The sequence below is a fragment of the Taudactylus pleione genome, unplaced genomic scaffold, assembly GCF_031769625.1.
Source record: "Taudactylus pleione unplaced genomic scaffold, aTauple2 ptg000018l, whole genome shotgun sequence".
In the NCBI taxonomy this organism is placed as follows: Eukaryota; Metazoa; Chordata; class Amphibia; order Anura; family Myobatrachidae; genus Taudactylus; species Taudactylus pleione.
In genome coordinates this window covers 15,006,824-15,032,566 of record NW_028284420.1, presented here as the reverse complement: position 1 = coordinate 15,032,566, position 25,743 = coordinate 15,006,824, and the positions used below count along the sequence as shown (strand labels likewise).

General features: G+C 41.2%; 1 protein-coding gene across 1 annotated transcript in view; it reads right to left on the bottom strand.

Annotated features, from left to right (window-relative positions):
• Positions 1-1,922: 1,922 nt before the first annotated feature.
• CDH4 (cadherin 4) overlaps positions 1,923-25,743 on the bottom strand; it is a 799,140-nt gene continuing 775,319 nt past the window's right edge. Inside the window, exons 14-16 of the mRNA XM_088482827.1 lie at positions 19,187-19,326; positions 15,684-15,848; positions 1,923-2,215 (exon numbers count right to left, since the gene is read on the bottom strand). Coding sequence (XP_088338953.1) covers positions 2,009-2,215; positions 15,684-15,848; positions 19,187-19,326 — 512 coding nt within the window. The 3' untranslated portion in view covers positions 1,923-2,008. The remainder of the gene's footprint in view (positions 2,216-15,683; positions 15,849-19,186; positions 19,327-25,743) is intronic.

The following is a 25,743-nucleotide window of genomic DNA, read 5'->3' as shown; positions in this document are numbered from 1 at the left end:
ATACCCTATGGCCTTAAATAAGAGTCCAACCATATTTTACAGCGCCCTTAATAAAGTGCACTCATCACCCATAGACAACAGAAAGCCATTTTGAGGGCTGAATGTAACCTATCAATTCACTAGGATCTAGCTGGCATTAAGAAACATGATTGATTCAGTTAGATCCTTGTAAATTGATAGGCTGAATCTTAGTACAGCTCAAAAATGTTTTGCCTTAGCTGTGTGTAAGTGATGGATATACTTTACATTGGTATCTAACTTTGTCCTGCAAAGTGACTCTCTGCACAGTACTGACATGACCAAGGTTCATTTCATTACTATATGTCTTGTTTTCCTTTTTTTGGTGCAATGTTCATAATACAATGGGTTTGTTACTGATTTTCTTTTTGCACCACAGCTTTTCATAACTGCTCTGTGATAGCACAAATATTGGCACATCATAAAAGGTACATTTGGACGACATGAACAACTAGGGGTGGTTCTCCTTGGACATTCTAAACTGGATTTACTATATAGTTGTTGAGTAAATCTGCATTCTTAACCCCTTCACTGCCAAAGAAACCAATGGAGGTCCTAACAGCCTAATCGAAACAAAGCTATAGAAACCCTATTTATCTTTTCACCGCTAGGAAGAACCCCTGCAGTAGGATCTGGTTAAAAAAGACAATTCTTCTGGCACCTTTCACTCTCTCTTCTCTCCTCCAACCTCTCCAGAGAACCCTCATATCACCTCACATAATGTACCGAAAAGGCACTTTTCAAAAAACATATTTCTTTTTAATGATTTTAATAATTTTTTCCTTTTTTTTGGTAATTTTGTTTTTGTTTGTAAAAACAGTGCTTTTAAAAAAGTTGTTTTTTTTCAAGTTAAGAAGAAAGAGTGGTGTAACACTCAAGTCATAAGGAAACCTTCCTGCTCACCTATGTACAGATGTATGTGTGTGAGTGTGCATATACACACATATATATATATATATATATATATATATATATATATATAATATGGACAGGAAGCAGCAGTAGTGGAATGCTAACATGCCAGATTGCTTGAAAGGCAAAAATGCGACAAAAATACTCCATTCCAATTGGGGATTGACCAGTTCGCTGCTGGCCAATAATCAACTCTGTAGGGTGTCCTATATGAAGCCACAAGAGAAGTAGTTAAAGTAAATTATTGTCCCTCACATTTTTTATATTTCACATCTGACCAGGACAGAATGTAATAATGAGTAATTGAACATAAGATTTTTCAGTTTTTCCATCACCAACCAGTTAAAGCTACCAGTTTTGGGCTGGATAAATATTGAGCCTATCAATTTACTAATTAATGAACTGGCAAATGAGTGACAGATTGACGTCACTAGCTCCAAATAAATTGATAAGGCTGAATTGGTTCGGTCCCCCCAAAATGATTGTCTCTACTGTAGAGGTGACAGATATACTGTACATTGTCTGTCATGGCTCTCATTTATTTGGAACAGGAAAACTGGACTTCCCTTTACAAGCCTCCTTACTCAGTTCTAAGAACTGTAGCCTAGCTCAGTTCTGAATTCATGAAAAATGTTATATGCAGCCTTTACCACAATCCTCCTAAATTCAGATTTTCCAGAACCTTAAATTCTTTGAAAAAACAAATTTCAAATGTGACGACTGTCAAATACTGGTAAGTATTGGTGCTTCAATCATACTATCAGCAGTATTGCAACATACTTGGTCAAACTTTCTGCAATATTTGATATATAGAATACTAGCAATAAAATTATATTATTTTTGCCTGGTGCAGAGTGAAATAAAAAAAATAAAATAAAAAAAAGATAAAAGGGATTTTTACTTTCCATATCTGCCAAAATTAACTGGAATGAAGCAGAGAAATAAAGTTTGCCTAATTTAGCACTAAAAAGAACACAGTCAGGAAGGGGGCTGGGAGTCGGGAGTTTAATAATAAAAAAATGAAAGCTGCCACTGTACAACTGAAGAGGTTATGTTTCAATAAAATGCAGACGTCCCGTCAATCCTCCTCTCCGCCACCGTACAAGTCAGCAAGTTTTTTGAAGCGAGGACCCCATTCATTCAAGTACTCAAAGTCCTGATCCTCTGAGCTAGAGGAGTTGAGAGAACTAACAGACCCAGCGGTGGAACCGCTACCTTCATAGTCGAAGACGAGAAGAGAGTCATATGGTGGTGCTGTAGGATCATTGTCTGCTGCTCTGAGTCCCTGTAATAAAAAAAAGAACTAATCAGACATTGTAGACAGAAATGAATCCATCATGCTCTTTTAAGCCAAACTGTTTAAGGCCACATTCCCCAGAAAATGTGTCTAATTGTCCTTAACATATTGGGGTGTATCTTAGCACCAGTATCAAACAGCGGCAAACATTTTAATGCCTGCAGTGGCCAGCAGGCTATATTCAGGCCAGATGACAGGTGGGGTCTAGTGACACAGCTGTTCCAGGCCTGAGGTTCTAGAAGCCCTCAGAGAGGCCCCCAAATGGTCCTATCTCTAACCACTGCCTGTGCTGCTGCAGTGATCAGTAGAGTGCACGCAACAGTATCATTCTGGGGAGCCACTGCGGCTGTAGTACTGCTTTATTGCACCGACGGAGGCCAATTCAATGAAAAAAAATTGTTTATAGCTGCCCACAGCGCACTGATGTCTTGACATCATGCAGCACTGCACTATTTAAAGGGAGGAGTCACGGTGGACAGCCAAAACTTCAGAAGACATAAAAAAAGGTAAGTGTGGGGGACTGTAGATACATGTGGGGCTGGAGGGATACTGTGGGTGCTGGAGAGACACTGTGTGGAATGGAGATCTATTGGGGGCTAGAGGGACACTGTGGGGACTGGAGATACACTATGGGGACTGGAGAGACACTGTGGGGACTAGAGAGACACTGGGGGCTGGAGGGACGCTGTGAGGATTGGAGATACACTGGGGGCCAGAAGTACACTGTGGGGACTGGTGAGACACTGTGGGGACTGGAGATATACTGGGGCTTGTAGAGACACTGTGGGGACTGGAGGTACACTGCGGGGGCAGAAGATACACTGTGGGGACTGGAGAGACACTGTGGGGACTGGAGATACATGAGGCTGGAGAGACACTGTGGGGACTAGAGAGACACTGGGGACTAGAGGGACACTGTGGGGACAGGAGATACATTGCAGGGACTATAGATACACTGTGGGGATCGGAGATACAGTGGGGGCTAAAGGAAAACTGGAGAGACACTGTGGGGACTGGAGATATACTGGGGTTTGTAGAGACACTGTGGGGACTGGAGGTACACTGCGGGGGCAGAAGATACACTGTGGGGACTGGATAGACACTGGGGGCTAGAGGAACACTGTGGGGGCTAGAGATACACTGTGGGAACAGGAGATACACTGTGGGGACTGGAGAGACACTGTGGGGAAAGTAGATACACTGTGGGGACTGGAGTGACACTGTGGGGACTGGAAATACACTCTGGGGACTGGAGAGTTACTGTGTGGACTGGAGAGACACCTGGGACTGAGGGACACTGTGGGGACTGGAGAAACACTGGAGGCTGAAGGGACACTGTAGAACTGGAAATACACTGGGGGCATTGGAGAGACACTGTGGGGACTGGAGATATACTGGGGGCTGGAGGGACACTGTGGAGACTGGAGATACACTGTGGGGACTGGAGAGACACTGGGAGGGGCTGAGGGAACACTGCATGGGACAGGAGGGACACTGTGGGTCTGGAGGGACACTGCGGGGACTAGAGAGACATAAGGGGTCTGTGGATGGAGAGACAGAAAGGGTCTGGGAATGGAGAGAGAGAATGAGTGTAGGGATGACAGAAACAAGCTGGAGAGATAGGGGGATGGGGGCCCCCTAAGAAATTGGTAAACTGTGTCTCATGATTTTTGTTGCTGGACCTGGTTATACTGGACAATGACCAGCATTTTCTGAATAACAAGAATTTATCTCAGACTGAAAACATATTCTAAGAATTAAGGTGTCAGGTGTACTATAGTCCATACATACAAAAGAAATAGATTTTAGTATATGCTGTCACATCACACTCACAAGACTCACAAGACTTTGTCTTGGAAACAAGGATAACTGTTTAGGAAAAAACAAGTGATGCACTAAGTATGATACATACATATTTTATATAAAAATATATATTTGAAAATGTCAGTAGCAGCATATTTAACACAAGACATATCAGTCTTTTATGAAAGACAGGTGAGTATAGCATTGTTCACAGTCAGGTGGTTTAAAAGATGCTACTGCAAAACCCAAGAATCAGGCTTTTAGCAATTTACTGACACAAGGAAATTGTGTGGGACTGAAACGCAAAATACTGACAGATAAAAATCCAGAACAATATGTTATTCTAATGAAAACATTTAATATTCCTGACTTCTGCCAACTGTCTCTGAGGAAATAAAATCTAAATTACATTAGAAAATAGAAGTGCTTTCTTTAATAAAAGAAAAAACACGACATAGTACAAAGAATATACAGTGGCCAACATTACTACTGAAAAATACTCTGAGTTTCAGTTTTTCGTGTCTACAATTAGAGATCTGTCATTTTTGGAATGTGTCGGGCACATTTTCTGGACTTCACCAAATATCAATGATTATCCCACTCTCTCAATTTCTCTGTTGATTTTGATTTATATTCCATTTCCTCAACAGCCAAATTAGCAGGCATCCAAATACGGAGCAGATGGACATATCTGTTAGATTATAGCTTTAATGGCAATTTCATCTACACACAGAGAAAAGACTTCATAGAGCTGCCAACCATAGTTGGACAACAGATCATTTCTTGTCAACATCCAAATTCTAACAGCTGGAGATGGAGTTTGGTTCTGGAATGTGGTACACTTTTTCATCAGGTATGGACAGTTGGTCTGAGTAGTTAACACTAGTTTCAGTACAGCAGCACTCCTTCCACATTGTTATTTACAAGCTATTATGAAGAACACAGACACAGTAAACCATGATGGGGTGGGAGCATCTGCAGGATGGTTTTCTAAACCCATCTGTGAAATGTGCTGTGTGGCTACTTCCAGGTGCAAAATTGGTGATAGTGGGCCTGATTCACAAATACGATTGCACTAGCGATTACACACGCAGTTTCACTGCTATAGTATGCTAATCCATTGCGATCGCTATGCCGTCACAGCATAACATAAGGATGTCCACATTACCTTACACACATCCGTAATGTTTAGCACGACTGTGAAACCATTGGTACAATCGAGTATCATCGCAGCCTCACGCACACTTGCACAAGCTCTGACCTTACTAAGAAATTGCTAACTTTATCGCACGCTATGTGTCTTCAGGCTGGGTAAGGCATCAAAGTGGCTAATTTATGCTGAAGTTGCGATCAGTAATGAATCAGGCCTAGAGTGATTCCAGCACCAACACAATCCCTGAGATCCCTTTTATCGACACTGGCCCTCTACTGACACAGAATGAAGATATGAAGATAGAATGGGTGGTGGGGGGGGGGGTTGTCTGTATGTCACTGTACTGCTTAAGAGACTGTTGTGCAATTTTATTAGATGTGTTGTCCACTTTTAGGAAGGCTGAGTGACTCAATTAATTATTATTATTATTATTGTTATTATTATTATTATTATTATTATTATTATTATTATTATTATTATTATTATTATTATCATCTATATATTAACAGCAGAATAAGACTTTTATGAGTGGCATTTCTATGATGCCATTGTCTGAGCAGGGCACATCATATACCAAATTAAAGGTCTTGGGGCCTGATTCAGCACAGATCGCAACTGCGTAATCGCATGCAATGAAACTGCAAAAATATGGTAATGCCTGCCACCGCTCAGCTGGCATAGAGATGCCCACTACTGCCTTCTCACATCCGTAATACCTCGCAGTCCTGCGTATACATCGGTACCATTGAAGCACATCGGCCTGTCACGCACAATAACAGCAGCTCTGACCTGCCTCTGAATTTGAAAGTCTCGTTCACGTGTTATGTGTAACGCAGCTTGTAGCACACGAATGATAGATGTATGTGGACTAGGGGTGAGCGGGTATGGATTTCTGAAATCCGAACCCCCCCGAGCCCCCCCGATCCGAGGCCGATCCGAGTCAGGCTCGACTTTTCCCGCCTGACTCGGATCTGAAATCGAGGCAAAACGTCATCATCCCGCCTTCCGGGTCTCGCGGGTTTTGAATCCTATATAAGGTACCCGCGTCGGCGCCATTTTCTCACTCGGCTGTGGACAGTGAAGAGGGAGGGTGGGAGTTAGGGCTGGCTGGGCTGTGTAGTGTAGTGTAGTGCAGAGTAGTGTTGTGCTGTGCTGTGCTGTGCTGCGCAGTGCTGCTGTTGTCCACTATTTCAAAGTCCATAGGGGCTGGCTGTGTTGTGCTGTGCTGCTGTTGTTAATAGGGGCTGTGTCCACTACTTCAAAGTCCATAGGGGCTGGCTGGACTGTGTTGTGCAGTCAGTTCTCCATAGGGGCTGTGTCCACTCCAAAGTCCTGTGCAGTGTCCCAGTACTAAAGGGGTGCTGTAGTGTTGTCCAGGGGGTGCTCTGTCCATCAGGGGTGCTCCCCCCAAGTGCTAAAAAATAATATTTTTTGTGTGTTTGTGAATTGTGTGCGCAGTAGCCGCACGTGCATCAACAAAGTAGTGCCAAGCGTGCGCCTGTGTCATAAGTAAAGGGCCGGCTGGCTTGACCGTTAAAGGGTGCTGTAACCCCCAAAGTACACTCCAGTCCAAACCAAAAAAATATATATTTTCTGTGTTTGTGAATTGTGTGCGCAGTATCCGCACGTGCATCAACAAAGTAGTGCCAAGCGTGCGCCTGTGTCATAAGTAAAGGGCCGGCTGGCTTGACCGTTAAAGGGTGCTGTAAACCCCAAAGTACACTCCAGTCCAAACCAAAAAAATATATATTTTCTGTGTTTGTGAATTGTGTGCGCAGTATCCGCACGTGCATCAACAAAGTAGTGCCAAGCGTGCGCCTGTGTCATAAGTAAAGGGCCGGCTGGCTTGACCGTTAAAGGGTGCTGTAACCCCCAAAGTACACTCCAGTCCATACCAAAAAAAAAATTATTTTCTGTGTTTGTGAATTGTGTGCGCAGTAGCCGCACGTGCATCAACAAAGTAGTGCCAAGCGTGCGCCTGTGTCATAAGTAAAGGGCCGGCTGGCTTGACCGTTAAAGGGTGCTGTAACCCCCAAAGAACACTCCAGTCCAAACCAAAAAATTTTTTATTTTCTGTGTTTGTGAATTGTGTGCGCAGTAGCCGCACGTGCATCAACAAAGTAGTACCAAGTGTGCGCCTGTGTCATAAGTAAAGGGCCGGCTGGCTTGACCGTTAAAGGGTGCTGTAACCCCCAAAGTACACTCCAGTCCAGACCAAAAAAAAAATTATTTTCTGTGTTTGTGAATTGTGTGCGCAGTAGCCGCACATGCATCAACAAAGTAGTGCCAAGCGTGCGCCTGTGTCATAAGTAAAGGGCCGGCTGGCTTGACCGTTAAAGGGTGCTGTAACCCCCAAAGAACACTCCAGTCCAAACCAAAAAAAAAATTATTTTCTGTGTTTGTGAATTGTGTGCGCAGTAGCCGCACGTGCATCAACAAAGTAGTGCCAAGCGTGCGCCTGTGTCATAAGTAAAGGGCCGGCTGGCTTGACCGTTAAAGGGTGCTGTAACCCCAAAAGTACACTCCAGTCCAAACCAAAAAAATAATTATTTTCTGCGTTTGTGAATTGTGTGCGCAGTAGCCGCACGTGCATCAACAAAGGAGCAGCGCCAAGCGTGCGCCTGTGTCCCATAAGTAAAGAGCCGGCTGGCTCATTTCTTAAAGGCTGGTGTAACCCACAAAGTGCACTACTCTCCAGCAAAAATAAAAAAATATTTTCTGTGTTTAGCCGCACGTATATATCAAATCGATATAACATAAATGGAGGACCAAACTTTCTCCGATAAAAATAAAATAGAGAAAGATCAAGAACCACTTCCTCCTAGTGCTGAAGCTGCTGCCACTAGTCATGACATAGACGATAACATGCCATCAACGTCGTCTGCCAAGGCCGATGCCCAATGTCATAATAGAGGGCACATACAATCCCAAATGACAAAGTTCAGGAAAATTACCTTGAAAAAAACATTTAAATCAGCTGAAGAGAAACGTAAACTTGCCAATATGCCATTTACGACACGGAGTGGCAAGGAACGGCTAAGGTCGATCCCTAGTATGTTCATGACTAGTGGTTCAGCTTCACATGACGATGGAAGCCCTCCTCCCACTAAAAAAATCAAAAGAGTTAAGCTGGCAAAAGCACAGCGAAGAACTGTGCTTTCTAAGAAGATATCACAAATCCCCAAGGAGAGTCCAAGTGTGGTGGTGGTTGCGATGCCTGACCTTCCCAGCACTGGACAGGAAGAGGTGGCTCTTTCCACCATTTGCACGCCCCCTGCAAGTGCTGAAAGGAGCACCCACAGTCCACTTGCTGATATGCAAATTGAAGATGTCACTGTTGAAGTACAACAGGATGAGGATACTGGTGTAGCTGGCGCTGAGGAGGAAGTTGGCGAGGAGGATTCTGATGGTGATGTGGTTTGTTTAAATCAGGCTCCGGGGGAGACAGTTGTCCGTGGGATGAAAAAGCCCATCACGGTCATGCCTGGGCAGAAGACCAAACATTCCACCTCTTTGGTCTGGCAATATTTCTATCCAAATCCGGACAACAACTGTCTTGCCATATGTACCTTATGTAAAGGTGGAATAAGTATGGGTAGGGACGTTAACTACCTAGGAACATCCTCCCTTATACGGCACCTGCAGCGCATTCATAATAAGTTACTGTCAAGTTCAGAAACTTTGGCTAAGACCGTAAGCAGTCCAGGGACACCTAAATCCCGTTGTCCTGTTGTATCCAAGCGCCTGCAAACCACACCGTCAACTCCCTCCTCGTCAATTTCCTCCTTAGTCAGGATCGGAAGTAGTCCTGCAGGCCATGTCACTGGCATGACTGACTCTCCTATCCGGGATTCCTCCGGAGGATCCTGCATTGCTACGCTTCCTGCTGCTGCTGCTGCTGCTGCTGCTGTTGCTGCTGCTGGGAGTCGTTCATCATCCCAGAGAGGAAGTAGGAACACCACTACTTTTACTAAACAATTGACCCTCCAACAGTCTTTAGCGAGGAGGATGAAGTACGACAGCAGTCATCCTGAAGCAAAACGTATAACTGAGGCCTTGACTGCTATGTTGGTGTTAGACGTGCATCCGGTATCCGCCATTAGTGCAGTGGGATTTAGACAATTGATGGAGGTAGTGTGTCCCCGGTTCCAAATCCCGTCTAGATTCCACTTCACTAGGCAGGCGATACCGAGACTGTACAGAAACGTCAGAAAAAGTGTCCTCAGTGTCCTGAAAAATGCGGTTGTACCCAATGTCCACTTAACCACGGACATGTGGACAAGTGGAACAGGGCAGACTAAGGACTATATGACTGTGACAGCCCACAGGGTAGATGTATCACCTTACGCAGCAACAGCAGCAGCGTCACCAGTCGCAGCATCTCAGAAACGCCAGCTCGTTCCAAGGCAGGCTACGCTGTCTATCACCGGTTTCAGTAAGAGGCACACCACCGACAACCTCTTAGAGAAACTGAGGGAAATCATCGCCCAGTGGCTTACCCCACTTAGACTCTCCTGGGGATTTGTGATATCTGACAACGCCACCAATATTGTGCGGGCATTACATCTGGGCAATTTCCAGCACGTCCCATGTTTTGCTCACACAATAAACTTGGTGGTGCAGAATTTTCTGAAAAGCGACAGGGGCGTACAGGAGACGCTTTGGGTGGCCCGAAAAATTTCTGGCCACTTTCGCCATTCAGCGACTGCGTGCCGAAGACTGGAGCACCAGCAAACACTCTTGAACCTGCCCCGCCATCACCTGAAGCAAGAGCTTGTGACGCGGTGGAACTCAACCCTCTATATGCTTCAGAGGATGGAGGAGCAGCAAAAGGCCATTCAGGCCTATACATCCACCTATGACATAGGCAAAGGAGGGGGTATGCACCTGACTCAAGCGCAGTGGAGAATGATTTCCGTGTTGTGCAAGGTTCTCCAGCCCTTCGAACTTGCCACACGTGAAGTCAGTTCAGACACTGCCAGCTTGAGTCAGGTCATTCCCCTCATCAGGCTTTTGCAGAAGCAGCTGGAGAAAGTGAAGGAGGAGCTAAGACGGAGCGATTCCGCTCGGCATGTGGGACTTGTGGATGAAGCCCTTCATTCGCTTTGCCAGGATTCCAGGGTGGTCAATCTGTTGAAATCAGACCACTACATTTTGGCCACCATGCTCGATCCTAGGTTTAAAGCCTATGTGGTGTCTCTCTTTCTGGCCGACACAAGCCTGCAGAGGTGCAAAGACCTGCTGGTGAACACACTGTCAGCTGAAGCGGAACGTGACACGTCAACAGCTCCTTCTTCATTTTCTCCTGCAACTGGGGCTGCCAGGAAAAAACTTAGGTATCCTAAGCAACCTGCTGGCGGTGATGCAGGGCAGGCAGGACCAAGTTTGGACATCTGGTCCGGACTGAAGGACCTGGCAACAATTTCTGACATGTCTACTGTCACTGCATATGATACTGTCACCATCGACAGAATGGTGGAGGATTACATCGGTGACAGCATCCAAGTAGGCATGTCAGACAGTCCATACCTGTACTGGCAGGAAAAAGAGGCAATTTGGAGGCCCCTGTACAAACTGGCTCTATTTTACCTGAGTTGCCCCCCCTCCAGTGTGTACTCCGAAAGAGTGTTTAGTGCAGCCGGGAACCTTGTCAACGAAAGGCGTAGGAGGTTGCTTCCACAGAATGTGTAGAAGATGATGTTCATCAAAATGAATTATCAGCTCTTCCAGGGAGACCAGCCTCCAGAACGTACAGAGGGACCTGTGGTGGTGGATTCAAGTGGGGACGAGTTAATACTTTGTGAGGATGAGGATGTACACACTGAAGAGGGTGAGGAATCGGTGGATGAGGAGGATGAGGATGACATCTTGCCTCCGTAGAGCCAGTTTGTGCAGGGACAGATTAATTGCCAGCTTGTTTTGTGGGGGCCCAAACGAACCAATCATTTCAGCCACAGTTGTGTGGCAGACCCTGGCGCTGAAATGATTGGTTTGTTAAAGTGTGCATGTCCTGTTTATACAACATAAGGGTGGGTGGGAGGGCCCAAGGACAATTCCATCTTGCACCTCTTTTTTTTCTTTGCATTATGTACAGTTTGGGGCCTAGTTTTTCAAACTGCCATCCTGTCTGCCACTGCAGTATCACGCCTAGATGGGTCATGTGTTTGTGCCGCCCACTCATGTCGCTTAGCATAGTCATCCAGCTACCTCGGTGCAACCTTTTGGACATAAAAACACTATTGTGAGGTGTGAGGTGTTCAGAATAGACTGGAAATGAGTGGAAATTAAGGTTATTGAGGTTAATAATAGCATAGGAGCAGAAAAACCTACAAATTCTGTGATTTTAGCTGTTTTTATGCTTTTTTTCAAAAAAATACAGATCCAAAACACAAAACCCAGAACCCAAAACACGGAAGGGTGGTTTTGGCAAAACCAATCCAGATCCAAAACACGAAGAAAGATCCAGATCCAAAACCAAAACACAAAACACGAAAAGTGGCCGGTGCACACCCCTAATGTGGACACATCTGTATCTCCATAATATCTTCACTAACTAATATCCATAATATCCTCCATCACTAAGGCGGTTACCACCTGGATTCCCCAGTTATTATTATTATTAATTATAATAACAGTTACTTATACAGAGAAGCATATTACATTGCGCTTTACAATTGGGAGATAACAGGGCCCTTCTCGAAAAGCTTAAAGTACTGTAGACATTGATACAAAAGGATAGGTGCTACCTATTGCATAGCGGTCCAGCCAGATTGCAGACAGATTAGGTGGGTTGTATGACCCAGTCACACAGAGGATGTGAAAGTGAAGAAAGAGAAAATATTTAGAGTGATGTGTGGACTGTATAGAGGGGATGTAATTGGGTAGGATAGATTATGCATGTTATGTGGGTGGTTCTGGAATTTGATAAGCTTGTTTGATGAGGTGAGTTTTCAGGGAACGCTTGAAGGTTTGGAGACTAGAAGAAAGTCTTATTGTGCATGGGAGGGCAGCCTGTAAAACGTACTGTAACCATGAATGGGAGCAAGTGATGCTTGTGAATGAGAGATGCAGATCTTGTGCAGAGCAGAGAGGTCAGCTTGGGAGATATTTTGAGTTAAGTGAATAGATGTATGGTGTAGTTTGGTTTATAGCCTTGTAAGTAAAAGTATTTTATATTGAATACAGTAGAAGACAGGTAACCAATGGAGGGACTGACAGAGCGGAGCCGCAGACGATGAATGTTTAGCGAGGAAGATTAACCTCACAGCTGCATTCGAAATGGATTGTAGTGGTGATAGTCAGTTTTGGGGGAAGACCAAGAAGGAGACTATTGCAATAATCAATGCAGGAGATAATGAGTGCATGAATAAGAGTTTTGCAGTGTCTTGTGTAAGATATGGTCGTATTTTGGATATGTGTTTTTAAATATATATAACAAGATTTGGAGACATATTGAATGTGGGGAACAGAGGACAGTTCAGATTCAAGAATGAACCTAGACAGCGAGCTTGTGGGGTGGGTTTGATTGTCAAGTTATCAACAGTGATAGAGATATCAGGTTGGTAACTACTATTAAACGGTGGAAATATTATTATATTCTGTTTTGGAAATATTAAGTTTGAGGTGGGGAGATTATATCCAAGATATAATGGCAAAGAGACATTTATTCAAGCATACCAATTCAGAAGGTGACAAATCTGAAGAGAATAAGTAGAGTTGAGCATGATCCACATACAGATACTTAAATCTGAAGGAGCTGTTAAGTTTGCCAAGAGATGTGGTATAGATTGAGAAAAGCAGGGGCCCTAAGACTGAGCTTTGCAGTACTCCAACTGATATAGGTAGCGAAGAAGAGGTGATTCAGAGAAACAAACACTGAAAGCGTGATTAGGTAACTAGGATGAGATCCAGGATAGGGCTGTATCCTGAAGATTGTAGTGTTTGTATGAGAAGAGAGTGGTCAACAGTTTCAAATGCAGCAGAGAGACCTAGAAGAATAAGAAGTGAGTAATGGCATTTAGACTTAGCAGTGATGAGATTATTCACTACCTTAGTGCTGAAACAGAGGAATGTTGGTAATGAAGCCTGACTGAAGTAGATCCAACAAGTTGTGTAAGTGAAGAAAGCATGTGAGGCGGGTCTAGGCAAGTCTCTAAAGTAGCTTGGAGGGACATGGGAGCTTTGACAGTAATTTGAGGGGGAGTTTTGGTCAGAAATGTTTTTTTAGAATAGGAGTAATCACTGCATGCTTGAACAGTGATGGAAAGATACAAGTAGAGAGAGAGAGAGAGATCACAGATTTTAGTTAATGGTGGGGTGAGCACAGGAGATAGAGCTCAACTGATTTGTGAGGGTACAGGATCAAGAGGAGCCGTAGTAGAGTATGAAATTAAAAGATTGTAAATACTTCATCTTCATTTGTCGGATCAGGTGAAGAAAAGGTGCCAGAGAGTTTAGGGAAACAATTGAGCAGGTCCATGGCTAGGGAAGAGCATTCCATTTCATTTCGGATCTTAGAAATAGTGCTTTAAATGTATTAAAAAGTCTCATGGGGTTAGAAGCTTGAGCAGAGATTAGATTTTGGAAATATGTTTGTTTGGCAGTGTCCAGAGCCTTGTGATAAGATTGGTAGACAGTCTTGTATGTGAGCAATTCACTTGGGAGTACGATGTATACGCCACTGATGTTCTGTTCTACGTGAGAGTTTTTGTAGGTGTTGTGTTGATTTAGAATGCCATGATTGACATCTAAGTCTCAGAGGAGTGTAATGTATAGCTGGAGCCACTTCATCAAGGGCTATTTCTAGAGTTTGCTTAAGGTGTGATACAGCAATCTCAGGAGCAGTAAATGTAGAAATCGGTGACAGTAGTTGTTGCAGAGAGGTGTATAGTTGTTGCATGTTAATAGCGTTAATATTTCTGCAGGCTTGAAAAGGCTTGGTAGAGAGGAGAGTTTGCAGATGATAAGGTTGTGATCTGAGAGAGGGAAAGGAGTGTTAGTGAATTCAGAGACTGATAGTAGTCTAGTGAATACAAGATCAAGGTAGTGGCCATCCTTTTGTGTAAGCCATGTTTCTGTTATTGCCAGAAGATTGAGATTGCTTGAGATAAAGAGGTCATGGATGGATGTTAATTTGTTACAAACAGAGCGTGCATACCATAAGGCACATTTTAATTATATGGAGGATGATGTTTATTTAGTTAACAATGTTTATGAGGCTAACAACTATACTCAGGCAGTTGCAGCTAAAGCTAAACACTGCATGATTCAGTTCATCCTGTCTTTTCCGATATAACTGAATATAAATGTACTGAACAGTGGCTTCACACACATATATGTTGTTAACCGGCTGATGGGTGCAGGTAACAATTGTGTTCCAGATGGGAGGGTTAAATATCTAACCTATTTTCTAAAAGAACTTAAAGGCATTGATCAAGTTTGAAAAACCTCCCCTTTTTAAGTCAGTCTGATCTTTTCTCAATGCCCCCAGTGTGCTTTCCAGTCAAAAGAGAAAGTCAGAAGTTGAAACAGTTTGGAATGGAAGGTACGTGCAGTGAATCCAGCCACATGATCAGTCAGTCAGGTGTTTTACTTAGCATATGGATTTTCTAGTTCTTTGAATTTCCTGACTGCTCCACTACTCCAGCTTTAAAACATGAAGTCATCAGGCATGAAAACAGCATGGACTGGCAGCGGTCACAGTGTACTATTGGGGTTCCACTGACCTGCCGTAGAGGGAGGCACTGAGGTGCTTGTAAAGGCACTCTATTTAACTCAAAGAAAGCAATGGAAACAGTAGGATCTGAATAATTTATAACAGACAAAAATAAAATGGCTGGTAAACGAAACATCTAAGGCCACAACAACGTAATTGTAACACAACGAGGGCTGAAGCTCTAGTTCAGACAACACTCTCCTTAAATGATGGCCACATTTCAGCAGAAAATACCTTTTACGTACCTCTGAGCTGGGCTCCTCATAATCTTTTTTTTCTTATCTACATTTATATTATCTAACATGCATGTCCCTACTTTACATATGTATGTTCTGTTGTCCCCACAGTCCAGCACTGTGGCGCCTCACAATAATAATTTTTTACTTTTAAATATAAAAGTTACAATTATTTGGCCATCATCAGTATCAGACTGGGACATGAAGGGCTCACCGAGGGAAGGCAGGCACATGCTTAAGTGGTGTAACCAGCCACCACGAGGCTTGCCCAATCATGATAGAGGACACAGCCTGCAGACAACGTGGATACTACATTGCATGGTCTGTTCATCTATCTTTCTGCTCTACCAGGTAACTAACCCTGTAATAGCGTAACAGTGTATAATTTGAGTGCACAGGCTGAAACCTGACATTGGGAGGAGGTGGGGCCCTCGGGCAGTGGGGATTTCCCCTGTAACCCTGTGCGCTACTCTGAACTTGGCCATCATACTGTTTAAACTGAGAGAATGCCTGTTGTGTTTTACTATAAAACGCTATTATAACAGTTACCTCACTGATAAAGTCACCAATGTCCCCTGGGTGTGGAATGACAGGTCTGATAGGGTACTGTGGCTCAGCACCTACTGGTCTCTCATCCACCCGTCTGACTCCCGCCACTTTGTTCATAACATGATCCAGTGTCTCGGGCTGCTGCAGTTGGCTTAAGTCATAGTCCTGTTGGGAGAGTTTAAAATGTTATAAACCGAAGCTGGAGAACTTTATTCCATAGTTACAAAACAAATAAATAAAAATCTCCATGGTCAGTGAGACAGAAACGTACAGTATGTACATAGGTGACTCAGGACTGACATCACTTTTGATTTTGTGGAGAGCAGAGGTTTGCACACTGCTTATATTGTTATTAGAAATATAATTATGGCTTATAGACTTCTTTTTTTTTTGGTAGATTTGGTTGTTTATTATTCCCATTTTTCCCACATGAAGACAAAACAGTGTTTTTCACCATTGGATATATAAGAACTAAATCAGATTTTGATCCAGTCAGTAACAACGCGTCCATTAAGAGTTTTGTAAAAATGATGGATCACCAATTGAACACTGCTAAATCATCTAAACAAATAGAGCATAGCAATCTATCAAGACCAGAATGGCAAGCATTAAAGAAATTAAGGAGTTATTCTGACATCATTATTCGCAATGCGGATGAAGGAGGAGGAATTGTGGTGCTGGACACTGTGGAATACAAGGCAGAACTTTGACTGATGTAACAGTATATAGAGAACTAAAATCTGATCCAACTCAATTATTTATGAAAAAACTTAGAGAAATCGTGACGAAAGCAGTACAAAATAAGATCATCAATGAGAAAACTGGCCAAGCACTCATTCCATCTCATCTGGTAGTACCGATTTTATATTCGCTACCTAAAATACATAAAGATCCGGTCCGGCCTCCTGGAAGATCAATAATATCTGCAAGAGGATCATTATTATACAATGTGGCTCAACCAGTGATCCAATCCCAGACCACTTACCTTCAGGACACTACAAACTTCATCCTGAAATTAAAAAATGTATCCAAACTTCCTGATAATTGCCTGCTATGCAAAATAGATGTAATTAGCTTATATACTAACATCCCACATTCCAGAGGATTTGTAGGATTTACAGCTACTGAAAGGCTGCTAACCAATAATCTCAATTATACGGGTCCAGATCTAAAATTTTTCTTGGAGCTATTACATTTAACTTTTAAATGTAACTATTTCTTGTTTGACAGCAGATTCTTCATTCAACTAATGGGATGTGCCATGGGTTCTTGCGTGGCACCAGCATTTGCGAATGCTTTTATGTTTTCGTTAGAAAAGGACTTATTTTTCACAAATCCAGAGGTTGCATCGAAAATTTACTTTTTTGCGAGATATATAGACGACCTGTTCGTGATTTGGTCTGGCACAGAAGAGCAATTCCGGAATGCACAATTCACAAGATGATAATATAAAGTTCACCTATGAATTGAACTATTAGTCAATTAATTACATAGATGTACCGGTTTTGTTAAAAATTAACCAAATTCACACTACAATCTTTCAAAAACCCACTGACCGCAACACAGTGTTACATGACGACAGTTTCCATCATGAACCATTAAAAAGAGGTCTGCCTTTTTCACAGATGCTGAGGGTTCATTGGATATCGGATGACATCAATGAAACGTCAAAGCAATTGGACTTTTTCATCGATAAATTTACAGCAAGGGCCTACAGCCCAAAAGAATTGCATAAGACTAAGCAAATGGTTTTATCGATTCCAAGAAAGGACACAATTACTTCTAAATCCAAGAAGGACATGTCCAAAGTGGTCATTTGGGTAAATGACTATAATACTACAACACAGTCAGAGATGAAGTCGGCCAAACAACTTTGGCCATTCATTACTTCCGATAAGGATCTGCCTCTATTAAATAATTTTAAGTTATTGCTCTGCTATGCCGTGGTAAAAATATAGGAGACTGGGTTGTCCGCATGGACATCTCTAGTCGTACCAGTAGTGAGGCCACCCATTTTATTTCACACAAAAAAGGCTGTTTCAAGTGCCTAGGCAGCACTACATGCAGATACATGGAATCAGGGGACTCTTTTACACACCCCCATTCAGGAAGAAAATTTCAAATCAATTTCACCTTGACCTGCACTAGCATCTATGTTGTATACTACATCAGATGCCCATGCGGGCATATGTATGTAGGTAAAACCTCCCATAAGTTTAAGGAAAGAATGGCACTCCACCGGTCTGCAATCCATCAAGCCATTGAGGGCAAAGAGATTGATCAGCCGGTGGCACGCCATTTTAAAAAATTCAAGCATTATCTGTCTGCCCTCAAATATAAAATCCTTGCTTTTGTTCCACCCAATTTTTAAGAGGTGGAGATAGAGACCGGGCCCTGTTGCAGCTGGAGGATTGATGGATCTTCAAGTTGAATACTGTGCAACCTCACGGTTTAAATGAAAATTTGTCATTTGCTTGTTTTCTATAATGAGTCATTTTCTAGAATGAGTCTTATTAGATAGCATTGATTCTTAGTATTTCTAGTCTAGACATTTTACGACATAACCCCTGGAGCTGTATTGCTTTAAAGTTGCCATTTCTTCTATAAAATATTTATCTGATAGTATGATATGGTTTGGTGATGGATGTACACTTGTTTCTCTAGCAGCGCCTGTCGCCGTAGCAACCTCCCCGTCGAGCCTGTGACGCGGTTGGTGGAGCAGGGAGCTAGTTGTCCAGAGTTCACTGATGATGTCAGTGGACGGGGAAGGTGTGCGGGAGCATGATGCTGTGCTGCACTTTTTCACTGATGATGTCAGTGGACGGGGAAGGTGTGTGGGAGCATGATATAGCAGCAGACGGGTGGACCGGCACTCTGCTAAACCACAATTGAGGTGCTCCTGTGCCAGCTAATGTAGTGCATAAATATACCAAATAAAGAAGCGGCACTAGGAGTCTGTCAGCAAAATTTAATTGTGATGATTCACAATACAGGAAACCAACATTTTGGGGCTAAATGCGCCCCTTTGTCAAGGTAGTACCTTGACAAAGGGGCGCATTTAGCCCCGAAACGTTGGTTTCCTGTATTGTGAAGGAGCACAATTAAATTTTGCTGACAGACTCCTAGTGCCGCTTCTTTATTTGGTATATATATATATATATATATATATATATATATAATACATGAAAAATGCTACAGTATATCATTTGCAGAGAGGAGGGGAGAGGATTCAAGGAGAGTTGCAAAATGTTTTTATTAACGCTAAGCAAGTGTTGTTATGTGCCAATAGCAATATGAGTCTTATTCATTGTAATAATCAGCTGTGTAGAAGAGGACTGGACAAATTGTTACATAGGTCGCCAGGACAGAGGGATATGAGACAACCCCTTTTAAACAATTTGGATTTAATGGCCCTTTAAGAACTTGTAGGACAGGTTATTTAAATGGAATGAGCAACAGTCATGATAATGATTGCATCCTATATCCATTTCTCTGTCTGTTACCTGGTCCTCTTCTCCACCGCCTTCCTCGTCATACTTCAGTATATTATCCCGCACATCATCCTCAGGGTCAATGAGCAACTGCTTTGTGTGTCTTTCCTTTTCTCTGCGCTTCATCCACATAACAAACAACAGGACCATGGCTGAAAGAATGGAAACACCAGCCCTGTTATCTCCTGATTCTGAATCAAATGCCTACATCGCACTCTTTACATGCTTCAGAAGTATAAACCTACAGGTGAGTATATTGCACGCTGCAAAGTTTAGGGTGTGTGAAAGTAAGAGTTAAGCCTGGGCACATGTGAAGGTTTGGGGTGTACAATAAAATGTGCATCACCAGTAATTCTACTCTATGATGAAGGGATGATATATATTTTTTTCATACTTTTAAACCAAACCAAAATTTTGTAAATCAAAAAGTATGACTCAGAAACAGACAGCTTTCAAAAGAACTCAACATCAGCTGATAATGAAAGAACCTCTCTCAATTACCCTTCAAACAGAATTAACTTCATGTGATGCCCGGCTCCTGTATTTTAACTGAACATGAAAGTTAAACATATGCAGAAGTAACAAAACTCAGGCTCATGATTATACTCTGTTGCACTCCATGCTAATGATTTCCCTTGATTATGGTCACCTTGCTCCCAGTGCTGAGTGATTGGAATTATTTTGGGTGTAAACATTAACATCATGACATTGCGAGCTCTGGCAAGGAGAAATTTGTATGCAGAAGGGTAAGCTATGGGCCATACAGAGTATCCCATGATAATGCAGGGCATTTATTTATTACCATTAGATATAGAGGCAGTACTGGCTAAGAGAAATGATTAAAGATGAGTGAAGATGAGGTGTTGATAAGAAGAATATATTAAAGAGCAGCAAAGGTGGAGTACTGGTTAGAACAATGTATAAGAGACACATTAAGGCAGTTTTTGATTAGAAGAATAATTTAAAAAGGTAAAGTGAAGGTGTAGTATTCGTTAGAAGAATGTGTTAGAGGCAAGATATCTAGACATTTAATTAGAAGAATAGATTAAAGAGAAGTAAAAGTGGAGTATTAGAAGAATGGATTAGAGAGAAGTGAAGGTAGAATATCAGATATTAGTATAGATTAGAGACAAGGGAAGGTTGAGTATTGGATAGAAAAATATTTTAGAGTGATGCTAAAGAAAAATATTTGTTTGAGGAATGGTTTAGACTAGAGATAAGTGAAGGTGGAGTATTTGTAGGAAGAATGAGTTAGAGACATAATTTCAAAGTGGAGTATTGGTTAAAAGAATAAGTTAGAGACAAGTGACGGAGGAGTATTTGTAGGAAGAATGAGTTAGAGACAAATGACGGTGGAGTATTTGTAGGAAGAATGAGTTAAAGACAAGTGACGGTGGAGTATTTGTGGAAGGAATGAGTTAGAGACAAGTGAAGGTGGAGTATTTGTAGAAAGAATAAGTTAGAGACAAGTGAAAGTGGAGTATTTATAGGAAGAATGAGTTAGAGACAAGTGAATGTGGAGCATTTGGTAGCAGAATGAGTTAGAGACAAGTGCAGGTGTAGTATTTGTAGGAAGAATGAGTTAGAAATAAGTCTAGGTGTAGTATTTGTAGGAAAAATTAGTTAGAGACAAGTGAAGGTGGAGTATTTGTAGGAAGAATGCATTCGAGACTAGCGAAGGTGGTGTGTTTGTAGGAAGAATAGTTAGAGACAAGTGAAGGTGGAGTATTTGGTAGAAAAATTAATTATAAGCATTTGAAGGTGAAGCATTGGTTAGAAGAAAGAGTTAGAGCCAAGTAAAAAATGAGTATTTGTAGGAAGAATGAGTTAGAGACAAGTGAAGGTGGAGTATTTGTAGAAATAATGAGTTAGAGACAAATGAAGGTGGAGTATTTGTAGGTAAAATGAGTTAGAGACAAGTGAAGGTGGAGTATTTATAGGAAGAATGAGTTAGAGATAAGTAAAAGTGGAGTATTTGTAGGAAGAATGAGTTAGAGACAAATGTAGGTGGAGTATTTGTAGGAAGAATGAGTTAGAGACAAGTGAAAGTGGAGTATTTGTAGGAAGAATAAGTTAGAGACAAGTGAAGGTGGAGTATTTGTAGGAGGAATAGTTAGAGACAAGTGAAGGTGGAGTATTTGTAGGAAGAATGAGTTAGAGATAAGTGAAAGTGGAGTATTTATAGGAAGAATAGTTAGAGACAAGTGAAGGTGGAGTATTTATAGGAAGAATAAGTTAGAGAAAAGTGAAGGTGGAGTATTTGTAGGAAGAATAGTTAGAGACAAGTGAATGTTGAGTATTTGTAGGAGGAATGAGTTAGAGATAAGCGAAAGTGGAGTATTTGTAGGAATAATGAGTTAGAGACAAATCTAGGTGGAGTATTTGTAGGAAGAATGAGTTAGACACTAGTGAATGTGGAGTATTTGTAGGAAGAAGGAGTTAGAGACAAGTGAAGGTGGAGTATTTGTAGGAAGAATAGTTAGAGACAAGTGAAAGTGGAGTATTTGTAGGAAGAATGAGTTAGAGACAAATGTAGGTGGAGTATTTGTAGGAAGAATGAGTTAGAGACAAGTGAAGGTGGAGTATGTATAGGAAGAATGAGTTAGAGACAAGTGAAAAAGGAGTATTTGTAAGAAGAAAGAGTTAGAGAGGTGAAGGTGCAGTATTGGTGAGAAGAATGGATTAGAAACAGATGAAGTAGGTCACTGGGTAAAAGAATGGATTAGAGACAAGTGAAGGTGGAGCATTGCTTAGAATAATGAGTTAGAGAGTAATGAAGGTGGAGTATTGGTTAGAATAATGAGTTAGACAGAAGTGAAGGTGGTGTGTTTATAGGATGAATAGTTAGAGAAAGTGAAGGTGGAGTATTTGGTAGAAAAATGAATTATAAGCATTTGAAGGTGAAGCATTGGTTAGAAGAAAGAGTTAGAGACAAGTAAAAATTAGTATTTGTAGGAAGAATGAGTAAGAGACAAGTGAAGGTGGAATATTTGTAGAAATAATGAGTTAGAGACAAGTGAATGTGGAGTATTTGTAGGTAGAATGAGTTAGAGAAAAATGAAGGTGGAGTATTTGTAGGAAGAATGAGTTAGAGACAAGTGAAGTTAGCGTATTTATAGGAAAAATAGTTAGAGACAAGTGAAGGTGGAGTATTTGTAGGAAGAATGAGTTATAGAAAAGTGAAACTGGAGTATTTATAGGAAAAATAAGTTAGAGACAAGTGAAGGTGAAGTATTTATAGGAGAAATAGTTAGAGACAAGTGAAAGTGGAGTATTTGTAGGAAGAATGAGCTAGAGACAAGTGAAGGTGGAGTATTTGTAGGAAGAATGAGTTAGAGACAAGTGAAGGAGGAGCACTTGGTAGAAAAATAAATTAGAAGCAAATGAAGGTGAAGCATTTACAAGAAAGTGTTAGAGACAAGTGAATAATGAGTTAGAGAGTAGTGAAGGTGGAGTATTGGTTAGAATAATGAGTTAAAGAAAAGTGAAGGTGGAGTATTGCTTAGAATAATGAGTTAGAGAATAGTGAAGGTGGAGTATTGGTTAGAATAATGAGTTAGACAGAAGTGAAGGTGGTGTGGTTGTAGGAAGAATAGTTAGAGACAAGTGAAGGTGGAGTATTTGGTAGAAAAATGAATTATAAGCATTTGAAGGTAAAGCATTGGTTAGAAGAAAGAGTTAGAGACAAGTAAAAAGGAGTATTTGTAGGAATACTCTTGGTCAGAATAATGAGTTAGACAGAAGCGAAGGTGGAGTATTGGTTAGAAGAATGAGTTAGAGAGAAGTGAAGGTGGACTTTTGGTTAGAAGAATGAGTTAGAGAGAAGTGAAGGTGGAGTATTGGTTAGAACAATGAGTTAAAGAAAAGTGAAGGTGGAATATTGGTTAGAAGAATGAGTTAGAGAGAACTAAAGGTGGAGTATTGGTTAGAAGAATGAGTTAGACAGAAGTGAAGGTGGAGTATTGGTTAGAAGAATGAGCTACATAGAAGTGAAGGCAGAATATTGGTTAGAAGACTGAGTTAGACAGAAGTGAATGTGGAGTATTGGTTAGAAGAATGAGTTAGAGGGAAGTGAAGGTGGGATATTGGTTAGAAGAATGAGTTAGAGAGAAGTGAAGGTGGAATATTGGTTAGAAGAATGAGTTAGAGAGAAGTGAAGGTGGAGTATTGTTAGAAGAATGAGTTAGAGAGGAGTGAAGGTGGAGTATTTGTAGGAAGAATAGTTAGAGACAAGTGAAAGTGGAGTATTTGTAGGAAGAATGAGTTAGAGACAAATGTAGGTGGAGTATTTGTAGGAAGAATGAGTTAGAGACAAGTGAAGGTGGAGTATGTATAGGAAGAATGAGTTAGAGACAAGTGAAAAAGGAGTATTTGTAAGAAGAAAGAGTTAGAGAGGTGAAGGTGCAGTATTGGTGAGAAGAATGGATTAGAAACAGATGAAGTAGGTCACTGAGTAAAAGAATGGATTAGAGACAAGTGAAGGTGGAGCATTGCTTAGAATAATGAGTTAGAGAGTAATGAAGGTGGAGTATTGATTAGAATAATGAGTTAGACAGAAGTGAAGGTGGTGTGTTTATAGGATGAATAGTTAGAGAAAGTGAAGGTGGAGTATTTGGTAGAAAAATGAATTATAAGCATTTGAAGGTGAAGCATTGGTTAGAAGAAAGAGTTAGAGACAAGTAAAAATTAGTATTTGTAGGAAGAATGAGTAAGAGACAAGTGAAGGTGGAATATTTGTAGAAATAATGAGTTAGAGACAAGTGAATGTGGAGTATTTGTAGGTAGAATGAGTTAGAGAAAAATGAAGGTGGAGTATTTGTAGGAAGAATGAGTTAGAGACAAGTGAAGTTAGCGTATTTATAGGAAAAATAGTTAGAGACAAGTGAAGGTGGAGTATTTGTAGGAAGAATGAGTTATAGAAAAGTGAAACTGGAGTATTTATAGGAAAAATAAGTTAGAGACAAGTGAAGGTGAAGTATTTATAGGAGAAATAGTTAGAGACAAGTGAAAGTGGAGTATTTGTAGGAAGAATGAGCTAGAGACAAGTGAAGGTGGAGTATTTGTAGGAAGAATGAGTTAGAGACAAGTGAAGGAGGAGCACTTGGTAGAAAAATAAATTAGAAGCAAATGAAGGTGAAGCATTTACAAGAAAGTGTTAGAGACAAGTGAATAATGAGTTAGAGAGTAGTGAAGGTGGAGTATTGGTTAGAATAATGAGTTAAAGAAAAGTGAAGGTGGAGTATTGCTTAGAATAATGAATTAGAGAATAGTGAAGGTGGAGTATTGGTTAGAATAATGAGTTAGACAGAAGTGAAGGTGGTGTGGTTGTAGGAAGAATAGTCAGAGACAAGTGAAGGTGGAGTATTTGGTAGAAAAATGAATTATAAGCATTTGAAGGTAAAGCATTGGTTAGAAGAAAGAGTTAGAGACAAGTAAAAAGGAGTATTTGTAGGAATACTCTTGGTCAGAATAATGAGTTAGACAGAAGCGAAGGTGGACTTTTGGTTAGAAGAATGAGTTAGAGAGAAGTGAAGGTGGACTTTTGGTTAGAACAATGAGTTAAAGAAAAGTGAAGGTGGAATATTGGTTAGAAGAATGAGTTAGAGAGAAGTAAAGGTGGAGTATTGGTTAGAAGAATGAGTTAGACAGAAGTGAAGGTGGAGTATTGGTTAGAAGAATGAGCTACATAGAAGTGAAGGTGGAATATTGGTTAGAAGAATGAGATAAAGAGAAGTGATGGCAGAATATTGGTTAGAAGACTGAGTTAGACAGAAGTGAATGTGGAGTATTGGTTAGAAGAATGAGTTAGAGGGAAGTGAAGGTGGGATATTGGTTAGAAGAATGAGTTAGAGAGAAGTGAAGGTGGAATATTGGTTAGAAGAATGAGTTAGAGAGAAGTGAAGGTGGAGTATTGTTAGAAGAATGAGTTAGAGAGGAGTGAAGATGGAGTATTTATAAGAAGCATAGTTAGAGACAAGTGAAGGTGGAGTATTTATAGGAAGCATAGTTAGAGAAAAGTGAAGGTGGAGTTGTTATAGGAAGCATAGTTAGAGACAAGTGAAGGTGGTCTATTTGTAGGAAGAAAACTGAAGTTAGAGACATGTGAAGGTGAGGTATTTGTAGGAAGAATAGTTAGAGACATGTGAAGGTCGCGTATTGTGTTACAAGAATGAGTTAGAGAGAAGTAAAGGTGGAATATTGGTTGGAAGAATGAGTTAAAGAGAAGTGAAGGTGGAATATTGGTTAGAAGAATGAGAGAGAGAAGTGAAGGTGGAATATTGGTTAGAAGAATGAGTTAGAGAGGAGTGAAGGTGGAGTATTTATAGGAAGAATGCGTTAGAAACAAGTGAAGGTGGTATATTTATAGGAAGCATAGTTAGAGACAAGTGAAGGTGGTATATTTATAGGAAGCATAGTTAGAGACAAGAGAAGGTGGAGTGTTTATAGGAAGCATAGTTAGAGAGAAGTGAAGGTGGAGTATTTCTAGGAAGCATAGTTAGAGACAAGTGAAGGTGGTATATTTATAGGAAGCATAGTTAGAGAGAAGAGAAGGTGGAGTATTTAGAGGA